Source organism: Typopeltis vanoorti, chromosome 12, assembly GCF_054136105.1.
Source record: "Typopeltis vanoorti isolate ZY-2024b chromosome 12, IOZ_Tvanoo_1.0, whole genome shotgun sequence".
Classification (NCBI taxonomy): domain Eukaryota; kingdom Metazoa; phylum Arthropoda; class Arachnida; order Uropygi; family Thelyphonidae; genus Typopeltis; species Typopeltis vanoorti.
This window is the reverse complement of record NC_143560.1, coordinates 12939361-12960545: the sequence shown is the minus strand read 5'-3', so window position 1 is coordinate 12960545 and position 21185 is coordinate 12939361. Positions and strand designations below refer to the sequence as shown.

At 36.7% G+C, this 21185-nt stretch overlaps 1 protein-coding gene across 1 annotated transcript in view; it reads right to left on the bottom strand.

Moving 5' to 3' along the window:
- LOC150100586 (glycerol kinase 3-like) overlaps positions 1-21185 on the bottom strand; it is a 473098-nt gene that overhangs the window by 296440 nt on the left and 155473 nt on the right. The window contains exons 5-6 of the mRNA XM_090401838.1: positions 15613-15692; positions 5283-5420 (exon numbers count right to left, since the gene is read on the bottom strand). Of these exons, the coding sequence (XP_090257964.1) occupies positions 5283-5420; positions 15613-15692 (218 nt within the window). The remainder of the gene's footprint in view (positions 1-5282; positions 5421-15612; positions 15693-21185) is intronic.

The following is a 21185-nucleotide window of genomic DNA, read 5'->3' as shown; positions in this document are numbered from 1 at the left end:
GATGCTCTTCATGGAACAATGAAACAAATAGCCGATGCCTTACAGAGAAGAAAAGAGAGATCATCAGAATTAATGATAGTTATGTACACAAATGACTTCGTGAAAAAAAAGAATGTTGATAGAGACTTGAGGACTTTTTTTTTTTTTTTTTTGATAAAGGATAATAGTGTTGTTGGAAAAGTCATTAGCATGTTGCCCAGATACGACAATTGTGAATTGAGAAGAGAGCAGAGATAATGAATAGCAAGATGGCTAAGTTGTGCAAGAAGGGCACGATATCTCCTTGAAATTCAATGGAGTGAATTTCAAGGAGAGTTGGAATTGTTTAAAGTTGACACCTAACACCAAACCCATATGAATGAGTTTGTGTTAGGCATTTAGAAAGGCTATTGTTTGCTGAGAAGGCACAGAATCAAAAGACTAATGTAACTAACAATCTAAAGACACTGGTGCCCAAAAGCAAAGGGCAAACTACATTTTTATCTGAATATGAAAAAATATTCATGACTCCAGTCAGATGTGGATATAATCATCATCATCATCAAATTCCTGACGTGTATCCTAAAGAGGTGTACAGGATATGATAGTACTACATGAAAAATTTACATCATTACTAACTTCCTATCTACAATTTTCCTCCAAATCAGTCTGTTACTTGTCAAGACTCCAACATTATCAGATCTTATATTTCTATCATCTAAGGCACCTTGTACCCTATCAAACCACCTATATCTTGGTCTTCCTCTGGGTCGTTTTCCTGCCAACCTGGTAGAGAACACTTGTTTTGCCAATCTTTCCTCGCCCATTCTGTTTAAATGACCACACCACCTGAGATTAGCTCTGCTACTGCATTCCTGGATGCTGACAATGTCAAGTTCTTTCCTAATATCCTCATTTTTAATATCATATTGCCATTGATGCCATCTGTTCATGCTTCTAATCTTTCTCAGGACTCTCATATCTGCAGTCTCTAGTTCTTTGGTCAAGTGTTTTACTTCTGACCCAGCTCTCAGATCCATAATTTAAAACTGGTTTGAACACTGTTTTGTATACAGCTAATTTAGTGTTCCGACTAATTTCTCTCTTATTCCATATGAATTTATTCAATTGACTTCCTACCATACCAGCTTTGTTGATTCTGTTGACTATTTTCATATTTAATTTACCATCTTCACTAAAAATCATGCCTAAGTAGCTGAAATGTTTTACTTGTTCCACAGGTTCTCCATTCACAACGCAGTTGACATTTACAACGATTCTACCTATTTTCATTGTCTTTGTCTTTTTATTGCTGATCTTCATACCATATCTATTACAACAGTTATTCAATTTAGTCAGGGAATCTTGCAAACTTGTAGCGGATTTATTTAGAAGTATAACATCGTCCACATAAAGCAAAGAGCTGACATTAACATCTCCAATTCTGATATCATGTTTAATACCACTTTCTTTCATAATGTGATCCATATAGATAATAAATAACAGAGGGGATAATGTACATCCTTGTCTCACACCAGATTTAACATTAACAATCTTCCTGTACTTCCTTCAATTCTAACTGCTGACTTACAACTCAAATAAAGACTAACTATTGCTTGATATAATGCTCCATTCATACCATATAACTGTAGCATATTCAATAACTTCTCTCTTGGCATCTTGTCATATGTCTTTTCCACATCGACAAAACTTAAATACAGATCTTTGTTATATTCCCATGCTTTCTCAACTATTTGTTGTAAAGTGAAGATCTGATCCTGACAGCCTCTATTTGGTTTGAATCCAGCTTGTCCTTCCACTATTGTTCTCAACCGCTTCTCAAGTATACTTGCATAAATCTTGCCAGGAACACTCAGTAGGGAAATACCTCTGTAATTCTCACATTCAGTTTTATTTCGCTTTTTTATATATGGGTACTTTGTAGAGTAGAGCTCTCTACTCCAATGATCGGAAATTCGTCCCTCTGTCCAGGCCTTTTGAGCTATGTAGTGCAGCCACTGTAAGACTTTTATACCACCATACTTCAGCATTTCTGGTCGAATATCATCTACTCCTGCTGCCTTTCCACATTTCAAGCCATTGATAGTTTTTTCTACTTCAAGTATAGATATGTATTCCTGACTGTATGTCTGTTGAGTGTTTTTTACCACTGTGCTATCACTGCTTGTTTCATTTAGCAATTTTTCAAAGTAATTACTCCATACTTCAAGGATATCTTTTTCTCCAGTTTTCATGTTACCTTTATCATCTCTAACTCCTTTTACAGCATCCTTTCTTCCAATTCTAAGCATCTTCAACAACCACCAGAATATTTTGTCACCTTCTTAATATTTATTTTCTATGTTCCTGCCAAAGTCCTCCCATGACTTATGTTTAGCTAGTTTCAGTGTTTAGCTTTCTTACATTTATCTGTGTATTCTCTAAGAGCACAAGCTGACTTATCTGCCAGGAACTTTTGATATGCTTTCTTTTTATCCTTCACTGCCTCTTTACCTTCTTGTGTCCACCATGGAGTTCTGATTTTTCTATCCTTGCACACAACCTCACCACATGCCTCTCTGGCTGAATCAATCAAGGTTTTCTTCAAGGCTTGCCAGTGAATCTCTAAAGTTTGGTTCCTGTTCTCAAACTCTTTTATTTTTTCTTCAATAATCTTTGTGTATTTTAGTCTTCAGTTCACATCTAGCTGCTTAACTTTTATTCACTTTAAAACTTTCTTACATGTTATTCTTTTCAATATGAAATTCAGTTTTATCCTGCTCAAGACTAAATAGTGATCACTTCCAATTTCAAATCCTCTGGTGTCCTGCACAAGGGAGAAAACATCACTATCAACAATAACACAGTCAATGAGACTTTTCTTATTCCTTGCCTCTCCATGTGTATGTGTGCACATTTTTATGTTGGAACATGGTGTTAGTAATAATCAGTCCATGTCCTGAGCAGAAATCCAACAGATATTTGCCATTATTATTAGCTTTGCTCTTTTCTCCAAATTTTCCTATAATATTTTTGTACATCTGACAATCATTTCCTACTCTGCTATTTAGATCCCCAACTTTTCCTTTTTCATTGTGTCAGTTGCTCTTTCTAAAGCATCAAAAAAATTCCTCCATTCTATCTTAGTAGAATCTTCTGTGAGACCATAGGCACAAATAAATCCCATTGTCCAGTTCCCCATTCTCATATTTGCCCACATTACTCTATTTGAGAATTGACTGCCATTCAAGAAGATTAGCCTCGTATTTTGTGTTGAATACTATGGCTACTCCTTCTTTTCCTTGATTGTCATTTCCTGAATATAACATTTTGTATTTATTGCTCAGAAAGATCTCACCAGTTTTTGTCTTTTTTGTTTCAGTCACCCCTATTATGTCGATCTGGTACTTATCTAATTCCTCAGCTAGCTCCATTTCTTTGCCATTCAGGCTTCTTATGTTGATAGTACCAATCTTTAACTCTGGTGTGTTGAGTTGGGGTGTGCTTTCAAATTTGTTCCAGTAACTGACTTTTCGCTGTTCACCCTGTTCCCTTGCGAAAACAACGGGGGCCTTGTGTAACCAGGCGACGCCCCAGCTGGGGCGTCGCCTGGTTACACAAGGCCCCCGTTGAAATATCTCAAATGCTAATTAATTATATTTTTCCCATCCTCACATGGCTTATTAATGATGGTTCACATATTTGCACCTTTTAGTCATTCAAATATACCAACCAAATATTTTTTCATACAGAATTACATGGAGAAAGACAAATGTGCAACAGAAGTTATTAGTACAAGTTTGAGGGACTATTTTCAGAATAGGCATCAGTTATGAATCGCCCACCTTCTTGTTTTCTAATATATCCTAAAACAAATATATTAGTATTAGCCCCCCCCTCACACACACACACAGATTTGGTTACAGTCAAAGAAATATCATGATATGAGGTGCATCTGCCAAAATGCAAGCATGAAATTGCAGCAGGACAATATTTTCTCTTACACCACCAGATAATTAGGGTGACAGTGGGAGAGTGCCGATTACCCCAATGTGAATGTGTTATGAGAGTTGCAGTCATTTGCTAAAAAAAGTGTCGCACAGGTTCAGAGTTCATTTTCTAAGGCTGTGTCATTAAAACAAATAGCTCTGGTGCTGATCCTTTAAACACTCACACCCAGAGCCAGGACTATTTGTTCTAATGACATAGCCCTAGAAACTAAACTGTATATACCTTTGCAATACTTTTTTAACCAATGGTTGCAACTCCTAAAATAAACAACATAATGCTTGTCTCCAACATCACTCCTACAACCAACACACAAGATTACAACAAAACTTTTTATCTCTTATATTTAAGGTATATCTGAGAAGATGTACCTCCATTCTTCTAAGGATCAACTTCATCTACTTGCACTTTCTGAAGTGTATAAAGTTCCCTGCACCTGCAGTTTGAAAAATTGGTGAAGTTGTTAACTTGAAGAACAAGATCAACAATCATGACGTTGCCGAAATATTGGAAGTGTATTAAAATTTATTTTAATGTATATCCTAGTATACGTTGTAATTTCCTTAGGCTATTTAGTAAAAAAAAAAAAATTAACTATTTCTTCTTCTTCTGGTGCTGCTTATACCATGGAGCATTGTTATGAATAACCATCAACACCTAAGCATTTCTATGCATGCTGGTGCATGTCAAAAGTGAATTTAGTTCCTTCCTCTCTTTCTCCTCAACTTTCTGCTCATCCATGGTATCAACATACCATACATGATATAGGATATACTATAGGATTATGAACTTCTCATGTGTGGAATCATTATTAAAAAATTATAACGATTCTGTACATCCAATAGGATTATCTAAATTCATTTTTGACATGCATGTCAATTTTTCTCTTTCTTACTATGTTTGTTGCTCTCCTAGCCTAACATACTCCTTATGCAACTACCCTCTACCTCTGTTTTTACCTCTTTTTGATTTGCGTTCCCTGCTTGATACACCTAATCACCCATTCCAAACCTATTTTTATGGAATGGCTGATCGATGTGTCATATGTTGTAGTTACTAGATCTCTCACCTCCCTCTTCTTTGAACTGCAGAGATCTTATAATAATGATAGCAATAACAAAGAGTATTTGTAACAAGGAGATATCTAGTTTTTCCTGGTTGGTTGGGTAGTATAACAAAAAGGTGGTTGTTTAGGATCACAACAAGGAAACTAGAGCAAGCATATCCTGTCTGATAACATGTGTAACCTTTGTAGAAGAAAAGTTTCTGAAAGAGTAAGAAAGAGACATACTTACCCAAATAAGCCAAGAATCAACTGTACCAAACATACATCTTCCTTGGTCTACTGCTTGAGAAACTTCTGGAACATTTTCTAGTAACCACTGTAGTTTAAGAGCACTAAAATAAGTGGAAATAGGTAAACCACATTTTCTCTGTAAGGAAAATGAAAAATAAATACAAGCTCATAAAATAGAAATAACCACTGCATAAAAATAAAACCTGAATATAAAATAATGCATTTACTCTATCTTATGCTACTAATCCATTATCTGAATTATAAAAATTATACAGTCCAAATAATAATAATGTCTATTTTTGTAATAAAATGCAAAAAAGTTGCACTACTCAAAATTATCAGGATTACTTAAAAAAAAACATACAATACAGTCACGATAATGATATGTTAAATGAGCTATTAACAATGTGAGACATGGAATAGAGTCAAATGTTGTTTGCTATCAGCTTTCTCACATAGCCTTTCAATGCCTCTTAAAAACTGTGATCTGAAGACCTGATAAACAAATACATGGAAATATTAGAAAAAACTGTCTCAAGACAACTTAAAACTTTCTATCTAGTATTGATATGAGGATATACTACATAATCACTATCTAGAAACAGTGAACCAGAATCAAATATTCTTCATTCTCTCAAATTACTCCACCAGAAAATAAAATGTACAATGGAATTGATAAAAAATAGTAAATTATCATTTTTTTTGTTGTTTTGATAAACAAAATACCACAAGGTGATATATTTCTAAATGTTTTATCATAAATGCAACCATGCAATTCATTCTTTACCTTCATGCTAAATCTGTGCAACATCCTACATGAAAATTTGACATTTTGAAAATGGAGCATTTTGTACCATAAGAAATAAAAAGACAAAGAAGAGATGACAAAGAAGCAACCTGTTAACAAGTTTCTGGAAAAGTTGGGGGGTTTCACTAATTGGAAAAAACAGTATTGGGGATGGCTGTTCCAAAAAACAGAGGTATGAAATGAAGGAAGATGAGATTATGATTTGAAGTGTCTGAAGTTGAACTGTGTATGGATGCTTACCAGTGGCTGCTCTAGTTCATATAAGAATAGAAGAAAGAGAAATGATAATAGCCAGTTCTTTTTTTCTTTCTTTCTTCTTTGGCACTACAGCCTCATGTAGGGCCTTAGCCTTCCATTTTTGGGTTTCATAACTCACAACGAAGTGGGGTCGTTACCCCCACACTCAACCATGTGTGACTGTGTGTGTGTGAAGCGTTGTGTTTTTAAGACCAGTTTGTCTGTTTGCGGGAGGAAAACCCCCAGATAAACTGGGGGAAAAACCCTGCAGTCAACACCCTAGACTGGCTAACTTGGCTATGTCTGAGAAAAATCCTTAGCTCCTCAAGTCAGTGAAGAGAATCGAACGCAGGACACTCCTTTCCCAGGCATATGGTTGCGGAGCGCGTAACCACTTGGCTAACTGCACAGCCTAATGGCCAGTTCAGTGGAAGCAATGCCTATGAAAATATCTATAAAAAATTTTAGGCATAATGTAGAAAGAGCACATATGAGGAAGTGACTTGAAGGGAGTCCCTGAGAGAAAAGTCACCTATGAGGCAGGTTGCCTACTTCTGTTTACAATCAAAAATTCTTATCAAGTGTTAGGATTTGAGCTGAAGAAATTCTGTTTTGAACAAATACAAATACAAGTTAGAGACTGAAGAGCCTCAACATAATATGTTTATGCCAAGATAAGCTGGATGTGAAAGTCAGCCCAAGAAGGAGGAACTGATCTTGAAAGGATATCAAAACATTTATCAACAGCAAGAGGGAGTGAAGTAGGATCTTTCTTGCAAGTAATAACATATGACTGTGTTTAATAGCAATTTATTTCCATATTTAAGTTGATATCTTCACTAAAGTGTTCCTAAATGCCAATATGTTTTTTTTTTACTTGTTCTACAGGCTCTTCATTGATGCTTTCCCATGTTCATGCCTATTTTCATAGTTTTTGTCTTTTTCTTCCTGATTTTCATGCCAAATTGGTTAGTAGTTATTCAATTTCATTACAGAAACCTGAAAACTTTCAATGAATTTATTAAGAGTATAGCATTATCTGCATAAAGAAAAGTAAATTGCTAATTTGAATATCTCCAATTTTGATAAAGTTTCATGCAAAATTCTTTCATAATGTGATTTATAGATAATTAAAAGCAATTAAGATAGCATGTGTCCTAATCTTATACCTGATTTTACATCAAACAATTTTCCTTGTACCTACTTACATTCTAAATACAACTTAAATACACATTTGGAATTGCACTGTATGATGTTCCATTTACTACCCATTTAGAAATAAGCTACTAGTCCATATAAGCAGGTTTTTTTTTTTTTCTCTTTTTGTTTTTTTTTTTTTTGTGATGGTAGGAAGGAGGTAACATTGGTGCTAGTTTGAAAATTTGATTGTGATGCTGTTGTTCTGCTCAGCCAGACACTAATTCCTTTCATTCAAGTCTTCTTCTCTCAGTGAAGTGATGACGATGATGTTCAACCAGAAGACGAATTGTCACCTTTTGTCTGTAAGCAGGATGTCAGCTGCCTCTCTCTCAGTGAAGGTGTTTTGCTATCTGGTCTTGTGTGCTGAAGATAAAAGTTGTATATCACTATTTTGCAATGATGAAAAATAGTTGCAGACTGAATGGTTTCTTGACTGTTCATGGAAGGGTAAGGCATTCTTATTCTTCAGAATTCAGAAAGCTGCAAGTCAGGGCTGCAGTTTTCCCGAGACAAACGGGTCAACTGGCTGTTAATGGGACACTCCACGCAGATGTGCCAGACTCTTCCAGTTTGGTTCCAAAGAAAGAATTTTCTGGTAAATCCACATTAAATTGTGTAGTTTGAAAGGGGGATAGATAAAGCATTGTACCACATTCTACATTATACTGTATGTCATAATAAATTTAGTTTAATCCTTTATCCAAGTGTGAGCAAACAAAGTTTGTGCCTGAAAGTATCTTCAGGACTGGGGTAAGGTAGTACAACACCAGGCAACTCGTTGCAAAGGTGGAGCAAGAAAACATCACTCCTATCTCAGTATCTCCCATAATGCAAAACACATCTCCTTGAGGATATGTATAATGTTATGCATTAAGGGAAGGGCCACTATCCAGACTGGTTTTGACCTTTATTGAGGTCCCATCAGTGGGAGGCAGACCCAGAGTGGTGATACTAAGGTAGAAGCAATAGAGAGGTCATATTTACTTATACAAGTTGCCAACCGGTGTACCACCTTATAATTAAATTACTCTGGATTTAGAGAAAGATGTTGGAAGTTTATTTTGCACTTGGTTAGACTATAATAAATTTAGTTTAATCCTTTATCCAAGTGTAAAGAGTTTAATTTTATATGTTTTTAAAGTGACACTGTATTATACTGCATGTTTTGTTATTCATGCCATATGAATAAATAAATAAATAAATGCTCAAAGGGCCCTCTATAAGCAAATAAACTGGACATCTCCTCCTCCCTACTTGAAACGGATGAAAAAACATAAATTCAGAAAATCTGTTGAACAATTTAATATCAGTATTACTTCCAAGACTCCATGGAGTCAGAAGACTCATTTCACGAAGGTCAAACAATCGCAGAACACAATATTTATCATAGATCAATGTTGGAGCACTCACCACCCATTGTGGCAATGTAGTCCACTCATTCACCACCTGCAAAGTAAAAAAATCTTCTTTTTACTTTGTTGATCACATGACCTTTACAGAGTTTCCAGGGATGACCTCTCATTCTCCCATTATCCTATACAATAATTCCCCTGCATATATACCTGATAGGCTTCTCTTACCAACTATATGTCTCAATCATATGACCTCTCCTCTTCTTCCTATCCACCAAGCTCTAAAGACCATATTTCCTCAATCTGTTCACATACTCAATATTCCAGTTTTTAGGCAGTCTTATTTATCTGCCTCTGCACTCTCTCCAATGTTTCCTTATCACCATTATAGCCAAGTAACAAGATTGTGCACAGAAATCCAAATAAGGCCTAATTCCTTATAGTGGAACTATCACCTCGTTATCCATACATGTCAGTGTTCATCACATTATGGCAGCTTCTGGGTAACCCTTACAACTTTCACAATGTGTTACCGAATTTCAGTTCCCTATTCACCAAGATTCCCTGATCATGATAACTCTCATTTCATCTTCTGTGGCCAAAGTGCATAACTTTACACAAGCACTGAAATAACACCAATTCAACCCAAAACACTAAACCTTTCAAATCCTCTTATAACAGAACTTATTGACATTCCTCTTCCTAATTTAGCACCATCAGCAAACAACTGAATATCTCCTCTCACACCCTGAACTATAGTGGTCCCAGAGCAGAACTCTATAGTATCTCACTCAACATCTTCCTTTTCAGGACACTGCGATCTCATATACAACTTACTGGCTCCTATCAGTCAGCTATCCCTGTATCCAAGCTACCAAATAACCATCCATCTCCATCCTGCTCAATTTCAACAGTAGTTTATAATGTGGTACCATCAAATGCTTTAGCAAAATCCACATAAATCACTATATAAGCACTTCCTCTGTTTAATATACTAGTTATTACTCTATTATAAAATGTAACTAAGTTACTAAAGCATGCTCTCCCCACAACAAACCCAAGCTATTCTCACAAAAGATTTTCATTATGATTAATCTGGGTTTGTATTCTATCTCTAACCAGCTTCTCTACATCTTCACCACTACACTTGATAAACACAATGGCCTATAATGTGACACTACTGACTTGGATTATCCCTTATGCAGTGGCACTATTTTTCCTTCTTTTCATTCATCTGGGACTGTTAATGTTGCCAGACGTCTGATGAACAGTGAAATCAAGGGAACTGCCAACTCTTTTGCACATTCCCATAATATACATGGTGACATCCATTCCAGTCTCAGAGCCTTATTAACATCAAGGTTACTTAATATTCTAAACACTTCTTTCCTAAACAACTCCAAACTGTTGGTCTTCTGTCCTCTTTCATAACTATTATTCAACTCTACTCCTAACCCCTACGTGAAATACAATAATGAAATACTCATTGAATTAAATATTTCCACTATATTTTCAGCAGATGTGATTCATGTTCCATCTCCAGCTAAAGTGAGTTTTCCATATTTACCATTTCTTCTACCACTAACATAATGTAGAATTTTTGAGGGTTTTGTTTTGTTTGCTTTACTACTTCAACTAAACTCCTTTTATATGAAAATTTCTCTTTCCTTGCTATACTCATCACCTAGCCTGTTATATTGCAACTTATATTGCTTATTCTGCTGAGGGATACCCTGTTTTTTATATCTCCTCCACATAATGTCCTCAGCAACTGCTGCATAATTCCATGACTCATCCATTTCATCCCCCTTATTTATCCTCCTACCTTAGGGGATACAATCTGACACTGGCAAAAGTAACTGATTCTGGACCATGTCTAGCTGATTTCCCTCCCGCTTCAACCAATAAAGCTACCTGCACATCACCGATATGTTTTCTTAATTTATCATACTCTCCCTACATTATAATGCCGCATTCTGAACAAAACAAAATCTTCTTTTCAGGCTTAGCACAAATTTTAAATATTTAATGGGATGGTGCTATGCTGAAGGAGATGATTCCTTAGCAGACCATGCTTTAGCTACCCCTGCACACAGCATCAATTAGAAAAAAAAAAAACAAAAGTACTGCACAGAAGCTTTTATAAGTCAGAGAGGTTGTTCCTGGAATCAACAGAAGCCTTGAAAAATACTCCACACCTCAACAAATATGGCTGTATAAATTTGCCAAAGATTTCGGAAAAGTCATCTTAAGACCAAATTCATACCTGCTTTTTCTCTCCATTTTTTTTTTCTCCCTCTTTTAATCTTTGTGTTGTACATTACAAACTACTCCCATTGTTATACTGGATTGTTGTTGTCTCGCATACTATGACAAACTATTTTGCTGCTCTGAAGATGCTGGATAGAATACCAGCGAAATATCAGCAATAAGTTAATAAATAGTTATTTTCTTATCAGTCTTTGTTCTCATCTATACCATTAAAATTAATCAACACGTACGACAAACACATAAGCCTTCCCACATGTTTGCAAAAGTTCTGAACAGTACGTTAACACCTATCCTTTCAGAACTTTCACTGTTAGAGCAGTGAAATTGGAAGATCGAGAAGAGTTCCTTGATCTTCCAATTCACTATAGTAAAGATGCTGCTTTTAAACAAACTACACTTGGGAAAATCACAAAAAGTGTGCGACCAAATCAGCCAGAAATTAGCCCCAAAATTCCAGAAATGTAGGAACCACTTTCCCAGTCAAATATAGATGGAACAACATCCGTTGAAATTACCAATAATGAACCTAGTATAAGAAATGAGCAGATACAAGATGAAAAGCAAACACACAAAACTGTTCTACAAGGAGTAATTGGAGAAGAAACAGAAAAGTAAAACAACTGAAAGAACTAAATATGCAAACAAGATCATCAAAAAGGAAAGATGAATTAATAAAAAAAACTGAGGATAAACAAAATTAAAGGAATTACATCTAAAAGAAAAAGAAATAATAAAAAATGTAAAGACAGGGAAGGTTGCAGATAATCAAATGAAGAAGCTTCAATCAGAAGAGTTTATGAACTATGAAGAACCATCTCATGCTAATAAAGGGAAAGAGAGATACAATTAAAGAAAAAATAAAGTTTACTGATTCAAAGTTTTCTTAGTACAATTATCATCTACATGAAACGAAAATAACTAGCTTCCAAATCAAGAATGATAGGCATGAAATTGAAGTTATCAGTAGACCTTACTCAAGCATTTAATAATGTCTGGAATCCCTCTCTGTTCCACATCCTCCAGCAAAATTGGTGTGGATAAAAAGCTGCTCTGTTATCAAAGGAGTCTATGCCAATTCAACTACTGACCTCCTAATTAATGGGTTCCTATCAGACCTGTTCAAAATTCAAAAAGGAGCCAGGCAAGGTTGCCCTCTTAGTCCATTGCTCTTTTCATTGGATCTTGTACCTTTCTTACAAGAAGTCGACAATACACATACTGTGTGAGAATAACAGTTTCTTCAACTATGAAGGAAAATAATGTATTAGCATATGCCAATGATGTAGTGAGTATTTTGAAGGATTATGATTCCATATATATCTTTTTTGGTATTGTGGAAAAATTCAGCAGGATAAGTCAATTAACTACTAATGCAAACAACACAAAATTAAAAGTTTTTGGAAAGTGGGATCTTGGAAGCATTCCTTTTGGATTAACCACTAAGAGAGAACTCCTCATTATACTTGGAATTTCCTTCTCCACTTACCCAATATTACCAGTTCAAGAACTTATATACAAGAACACTAAAACCTTAGGAGACTGGAAAATAGGACCACTTTCCGAGATTATAATAAATTTAGTTTAATCCTTTATCCAAGTGTAAGCAAACAAAGTTTGCCTCCCACTGACAAGACCTCAATAAAGGTCGAAACCGGTCTGGGTAGTGGCCCTTCCCTTAATGCATAGCAGTATACATGTCCGCAAGGAGATGTGCTTTATATTATGGGAGATACTGAGACAAGGTGATGAGAGTTTGGTCCACCTTTGCTCGGAGTTGCACCACCTTACCTCAGTCCTGAAGATATTTTCAGGCGCAAACTTTGTTTGCTTACACTAGGACCACTTTCCTTTTCTTCTAAAGCCATAGTACTCAAAACCATAATTTAGAATGGAGAGTGGATGGTGAGTGGAATGCATTGCCTGAGTGTGTTGTGAATGTAGTCACATTGAATCAGTTTAAGGCACAGTTAGACGAGCCTTTAATTAGTTCAGTTTTAAGGTGGCCCTACCAGACAGGACCATCTTGAACTAACGGTTCTTCTTAGTAGGCAGGTAGCTGTTAATATTAGAGACATAAAAGTCGTGGAATAAAAGTCAACAGCAACATGGCAAAAATCAATCATCAACATTAAATTCCTGATATGTACCCTCATAGCTGCACAGAATATCATCATAGTAATGCATGAAGAATTCACATTATTATGACTTTCCTAATGACAATTCTCCACCAAATTAATCTCTTATCAGTCAGGACTCCAATACTGTTAGAGCTTATATTTCGGTCTTCTAAGACACTATTCACTGTATCAATCCACCTAGATCTTGGGCCCTTCATCTGGGTCTTTTTCCTGCCATCCTGGCAAAAAACACTTCTTTTGCAAACTTCTCCTCCCATTCTGTTTAAGTGACCATACCACCTCAGATAAGATTGGCTCATACATTCCTAGTGCTAACAAAGTTGGCAATTTCTTCCTAATATCCTTGCCATTGTTGTGAACTTTCTCATAACTCTCATATCTGTGATCTACATTCTTTGATCAAGTGTTTTATTTCTAAATCAGCTCTCAGGTCCATAAGATAAAACTGGATTTAATACTGTCTTCTATACAAGTGGTGTGTTTTGACTAATTTTCTCTTATTCCATATAAATTTCTACAGTTAACTTCCTACCAGCTTTGTTAATTCTGCTCTCTATTTCCATACATTTGCAATCATCAGTAAAATTTGTGCCTAAACAGCTGAAATGGTTTATTTATTCACATAAGTTCTTCGTTCAGGATGCAGTTGATGTTTTTAATGTTCTGCCTATCTTCATAGCCTTTCTTTTTTTTATAAACAATTTTTATTACTGATTTTCATACCAAATTTATTACAGACTATGTAAGCTTGATATAATGTCCCATTTACGCCATAAAATTGTAGTGTTTTGAACAGCTTTTCTTTTGGCACCTTATCACATAAATCTTCCATATTTACAAAATTTAAATAATGATCTCTGTTATATTCATATTTCTCAACTGTTTATCTTAAAGTGAAAATCAGATCATGATAACCTCAGGCCAAATATGGCCTGAACCCAGCTTGTTCTTATCCATGTTTCCCTTCCATAATTTTTCTTAGCCTTTTATCAAGTATTCTTAAATACAAGGGTGGTCTGAAAAGTTCTCGGCCTCGATCATCCATGTGATATTGCAAGTTATTCTATCAAGTAGTTTGTTTTATATAAACTACTTGAGCAAAAGTGTTGCCTGTATCCCTTGAAATGGATAAAATTGAGTATTGTGCAGTTATGAAATTCTTTGTAAAAGAAGGTTTAACGGCAAAAGAAATTCATTTGAAGTTCATAAAAGTTTATGGGCACTCTTCTCCTTCATTTTTTACAATTAAGAAATGGGCTGGCGAGTTTAAACATGGCAGTACTAGCTTTGAAGATGACCCACGTGAAGGACGTCCAAAAAGTGTAACAACACCAGAAATCATTGATCAAATGCACAATATGATTGGATGACAGGTGAGTCAAAGTGTGTGAAATTGCTGAGACCATAGACGTTTCAAAAGAACATGTAGGATATATTTTGCTTGAAGAATTGGAAATGAAAAAGCTTTGCACAAGATGGGTGGCACGCACTTGCATGAAAATCTCTGAACAGTGCTTGGAGCGTTTTAACAAGAATAAAACTGATTTTGTGCATCAATTTATTACTATGGATGAGACTTGGATTCACCATTACACACCAGAATCCAAACAGCAGTCAAAACATTGGACAGATGTTGGTTGTTCAGCACCAAAGAAGACAAAGTCGGTTCCATCAGCAGGAAAGGTCATGACATCAGTGTTTTGGGATGCTAAAGGCATTTTGTTTATTAATTATCTTGAAAAGGGTAAAACAATAACTGGGGAATATTATTCCGATCTTTTAACTAGACTAGATGAAAAAATTCATGAGAAAAGACTCGGTTTGAAGAAGGAAAAAATCGCTATGAATTGTTGGAACATCCACCCTATTCCCCAAATTTAGGTCCCTCTGACTTCTATCTCTTCCCAAAACTAAAACTATTCCTCGCTGGTCAGCATTTTTCTTCAAATCAAGAGGTGATTGCAACTGTAGAAGGGTATTTTGAGATCTTACCGAGAACCACTACAGGGACGGAATAATGACACTGGAGCATCATTGGAATAAATGTATTAGTCTTAAGGGAGATTATGTTGAAAGATAAAAATAATTTTGAACTTATAAATTCATTTTTTCATTGTTTGGCCAAGAACTTTTCAGGCCACCCTCATAAATCTATCCAACACTACATATCTCACAAATACAATTACAAGATTAACAGATGATTATTTGTATTTTATTTGTGTGTATGCGTACACACACACACACACACACACACACACACACACACACACACACACACACACACACACACACACATATATATACACACACACATACACTCACTTTTAAATATTCTTTAGTTTTCAGTGGTGTATTATTAGTTAACTTCTCTACAATACAAGATGTTCTGTTATCAAGCCACACTGAAAGAGAGGAAAATTTAATTAATAATGATTTATATGATATACATCTTTATGAAATTATGTAAATGTGCTTAAAAATGTAAATGTGCTTAAAAATGTGCTATAAAGCTAAATTCATCTTTATTTGTTTACCTATTCTACTGGTACATCCATTCTGCAACTAGGAAGTTGTGCTACACTCAGCTCAATCCAAAAGAAATCATCATTTATTATCAAATTACTGTTCCACTGCTCTCACTCAAATATAATAATATGCTTCTGTGAAACTTTTTTTAACTCTTTTCTGAGAATTTTTCTTGTTGTTTAGCTTCTCCTTGCTGTTTGCCTGTAAACTAGGGCCACTTTACATAACTTAAATTGCAACTAGAATCTATGATTGTTTATGATCATTTCAACATCTCATTATTGTTTAATCCAGCACAAGACATCAATCAAGTCTATGTGAAGTCATGATTTTTGTGACTGTTACTATTAAAAAAAAAAAAAATAATAATAATAGATTATCATCCTGGACCATCAACTACAGTCTGATCACAGATGCGAGACCCCTTGACACTTGTGCACATCGCAGAAGAAGGCAAATTCATTCCAATAATAGGGTAATCAATGTGTATCAAGGGATAGCTGTTTATTATTACACATTGGAAAATTAGCTCTTCTTTTATGACAGTTCTCGTTTTTAAAGTGGTAACTATTTTGCTTGTATAGCAGTTGGAAAATTTTACATATAAAGCATGTGATTTTGTGTGTTGGTGATGAATTTGTACATTGCCTTATTCCTTTCTCTCCTTCAATTGACTCTTCTTGGCACTGTGCCAGCTAGTGTTCTTGCAACTGTGGCCAGACTATAATAGAATTATCATGAAATGAACAGGAAATATGGATGCATATATTATGACTTTCATACAATGATAAAAATTGTGAGTGTAAAGAGATAGAGAGAGAGAAAGAAGAAAGAGAGAATTACTAAAGAATCAATTTAGCAGTCTGGTAGCCAGCTGTCGTGTATACACTAAATGCAAGAAGCATCAGGAATAAAGACAAGTTCTTGGCATTGGTAGATAAAGTGAAACCTGAGACCTGGCTAACAGAACAGAATACTTTTACAGGAACAGAATGCGATGAGTTCAGTTTATTCAGGGAGGTCAGACAAGATGAAGTGATTTATTGTACTATTAATGCCCATAGAAGAATTAAATCTAACCAGAGTAAAAATTTCCAATGATGCTGCATGGTGTGAAAGAGAGATAAAGATTAGCAGGAGAAAACACCAATTCAGTGCTACTATGGACTAGGATCATATAACAAGGACTGTGAATCTTATGGATAAAGGAGGGCTATTATGGGTACTGTTTTCTACCATCAGGATTACAGTGGAGTTAAGAGAAAGCATGCAGGACAAGGCGAAATGAATTTATAGAATTACTCAGAGATAACTACCTTAAGCAACCTGTGATAGGAGAGATGAAGAACATTGGATCTAGTAATGTATAAGGCTTATACGCAACTATTCAGCTGTATTTTTTAAGGAAATTACAAGGTGGACTACTATATTAACTAAAATAAATTTAATTAATACTTCCAATATTTCGGAAAAGTCAAATTGCCATCATCGGGGAATAAAAAACATAAGACATGTGCATGCAGGCACTATTAAGTAATGAAGATAAAGCATGTCAACAGAGAGTAAACTTGGAGTAATAAATAGTGGACTCTGGTGGGCTAAATTGGACTTCCTTGGCTGTTGGGCTAAAGTGTAAAGTGTAAATGAGAGCTTCCCAAATTTGGGGCAGTTTCATGTAACCAAATTTGTTGAGGTTAGGTCAGCTTCGTAAGGTAGAAGCAGATATAAGGAAAAGTCTTTCATATTATATTTAATGCAATGGAGTAAGGCTTTTTTCCCCAGCATATGCTAAACAGTAGCCTCTAGTGAGCTAAACTGGACGTCTTTGACTGTTGGGCTAAAGTGTGGAGGATGAGAGCTTCCTAAATTTGGGCCAGTTTCATGCAACCAAATTTGTTGAGGTTAGGACAGCTTTGTAAGGTAGAAGCAGATATAAGGAAAAATCTTTCGTATTTATATTTACTGCAGTGGAGTATGGCTTTTTTTCCAGCATATTCTATGGCAGGTATCTAAAGCATGGTCAGCAAGTCCTGAAGTAGTTGTGGTGATGGAAATGGATCAAGTCCTTATGATCAGCAATTCTGATGTTGGCTGTTCTTGTTTGGTCTGGCCATAGTAGGATAGTTTACAACTACAAGGGGCCAAGTAAACACCAGGTAAGTCTAAAGACTGTAGCTGGTATTTATTATTATTATTATTATTATTCAGGCCTCCAAGAAGTCAAAAGACTCATCGAGGGAGGTCCTTTCTAAGACATAAAGTCTGTCAAGACTCATCGAGGGGAGGTCCCCCCCTGAGAAACACAAAGTTTATCATACCACTCCTTAAACCCACTGACCGTTCTCGCTCCCACCACTCCATCAGGCAATGCATTCCACGGCTCAACCACCCTCCACACAAAGAAACCACTCCTTACCCTCTTGCTCACAGTTTCCTTTCGTAACTTCCAGGGATGGCCTCTTGTCATCACTCCTTCCCGCTGATCAACCAAGCGAAAGAACTCCCCAGTGTCAACCCTGTAACCACCTCTCAACAGTTTAAAAGTCTCAATCATATCACCTCTCCTTCTTCTATCCACCAAACTCTGCAGTCCACATTCTCTCAGCCGATCCTCATAACTATCCTTGTACAGTCCTGAAACCATCTTTGTCATCCGTCTTTGTATCCTTTCCACAGTTAATTTATCCCCTTCAAATCCTGGGGACCAAATCTGAGAACAATAGTCCAAGTGTGGTCTGATCAGAGACTTATACAACGGAATGATAACCCTCTTATCTCTGCAGGTCAGTGTCCTTCTCATAATAGCAGCAATCCTCTGTGTTACCTTCACCACCTTTGCAATATGTCCCCTAAACTTCAGGTTTCTATCAATCATCAACCCCAGATCTCTTGTCTCCCCTACTTCCTCCAGTATAACTCCTCCCATAGAGTATGCAGCATCCCATCGATGTTTCCCAAACCTCAAGACCTTACATTTTGCTGCATTAAACTGACACCCCCATTCATTTGCCCATCTATCTAGCTTATTTAAATCCTCTTGCAGGGCTACCACATCTGCACTATTACTAATAATCCTTCCAAGCTTCGCATCATCTGCAAACAACTGAATATCCCCCTGCAATCCACTGGCTATGTCATTGATATAAAGGTTAAACAATATAGGTCCTAGTACTGAGCCCTGTGGGACCCCACTTGTAACCCTCTGCCTCCTGGAAACTGCTCCACCATACACAACTCTCTGATACCTATCAGACAGCCAATCCTGAATCCAGTTGACCAATCTGACATCCAGACCCATGAGCTGCAACTTAAATATCAGCTTATCATGTGGCACCCTGTCAAATGCCTTCGCCAAGTCTAAGAAAATTGCAGTATATGCCTTTCCCTCATCTAATGCTCTTGTAACTTTATTATAAAAGGCTAGCATATTGCTAAAACAAGAGCGTCCTTTCACAAATCCATGTTGATTCTCACAGATAACATTACCCTCATCTGCCCAATGCTGTACACGGTCCCTCACTACTTTCTCCAAGATCTTAACAACTACTGATGACACACAGACTGGCCTATAATTAGACACTTCCAGTCTGTTACCACCCTTATGCAATGGCACTATCTTACCTTCCTTCCATTCCCTGGACACCTTTGCCAAAGCCAGACTTTCATTGAAAAGCCACGTTAAAGGTACTGTCAATTCCCTAGCACATTCTCTCAAAACTCGTGGCGAAATACCATCCAGTCCCACAGCTTTACTGACATCCAGAGTACTCAGTATCTGAAACACACTCTCCTCCTGTACCTCCAGACCTCGTACCAGTCCTATCCCTCTAGCATTAAAACTGACTCCTCTAGGATGAAATACTCCAATAAAGTGTTCATTAAACAATTCCACTATGTCCTCTGCATCAGTCACTCTATTCCCATTTTTATCCCACAATATCATTCTTCCACAGTCATTTCTCCTCCTACTGGCCACATAGCTAAAAAATTCCCTAGGATTTTCTTTGGATCTTAGGGCCAATCTCCTCTCATATTCCAGTTTCGCTTTCCTTACCACACGAGTCACTCTTCTGGCCTGTGTCTTATATTCCTCATGCATCTCTTCACCTGTCTCCTTATATCTCTTCCATAGCCTCTTTTTCGCATGCAATTCCTGTTTAATATTGTTTGTCATCCACTTTACTCCAAATTGCGCCCTCTTCTTCACTCGTGGTATACAACTTACCATTGCTGATAACAAATATTCTTTCACAATTTCCCACGCACTGGTGATATCCCTGCCTTCCAATTCCTCCCTCCATGAAACTTCCCGAAGTTGACGTCTAAGACTATTATAATCACCTGCCTTATAATTCCACATAAGTTCCCGTCTCTTTGATACTCCTGCATGTCTATTCATTTTCCAAGTCAAAACCATATGGTCACTCTCTCCAACTGGTGGGAGAGACGTCAACTCAGTTATTATCAACTCTTCTGATGCTATAACCAAATCCAAAATTTTTGAACCTCTTGTTCCCTCTGTTACATGTTGCCTAAGACATTTGTCCCTCAAGAATTCTAGAAATTCCATTCCCCTATTGTTACATGTATCTTCCTCTCTCCAATTTATACTACTGAAGTTAAAATCTCCCATAACAATCATTCTTCTTGCACTTGCCAAACTTAGCTGTCTAAACATCTCCTGGTCCCCATCCTCTGTGCTCCTGGGTCTGAAGCAACACCCCACTAAATATCCTGTCCTGCCTACCTCTACCTCACACCATACGCTCTCAAAATCATTTGTCTCTACCTTACTACCTTCCAAATTCTCCACTCTTAGAGGACATAGGTCATTACTTATCATAAGCAGCACCCCACCACCACGCTTTCCCCTCCTATCCTGACGAAAAATGCTATACCCAGCGACTTCTATTCCTGTTTTTATATCCCCCTTCTGTCAACCACGTCTCAGTGATCGCAATAATTTTTGGCCAGGCTGATGCTATCTGCGCCACCAATTCCTCTCCCTTATTCCGGATACTACTGGCATTAGTATACAGCATATAAATGCCATTGTTTCTATACCCAGCATTATCCCTTCTAGACTCCACTGGGCTCAGTCTTACCTGACATTGTCTCCCTTCTCCCAAGTATCCATTCCCACAAGAGGCCACCCCTGCTATCATCCTCCCTGGGACACACTGACTCGTTCAGTGTGTCCCAGGGAGGATGATAGCAGGCAAACAACTCCTCTCTTTCCTCAAACGCACTCCAAGCATCCACATATACCAGTCCTCTCTTGTCACACATTCTCGCTATTATGCCATTCAATATCACCGCTCTTCTGCTCAGCTCATCATTATCATACCTAGGCAACACGCACACTATTT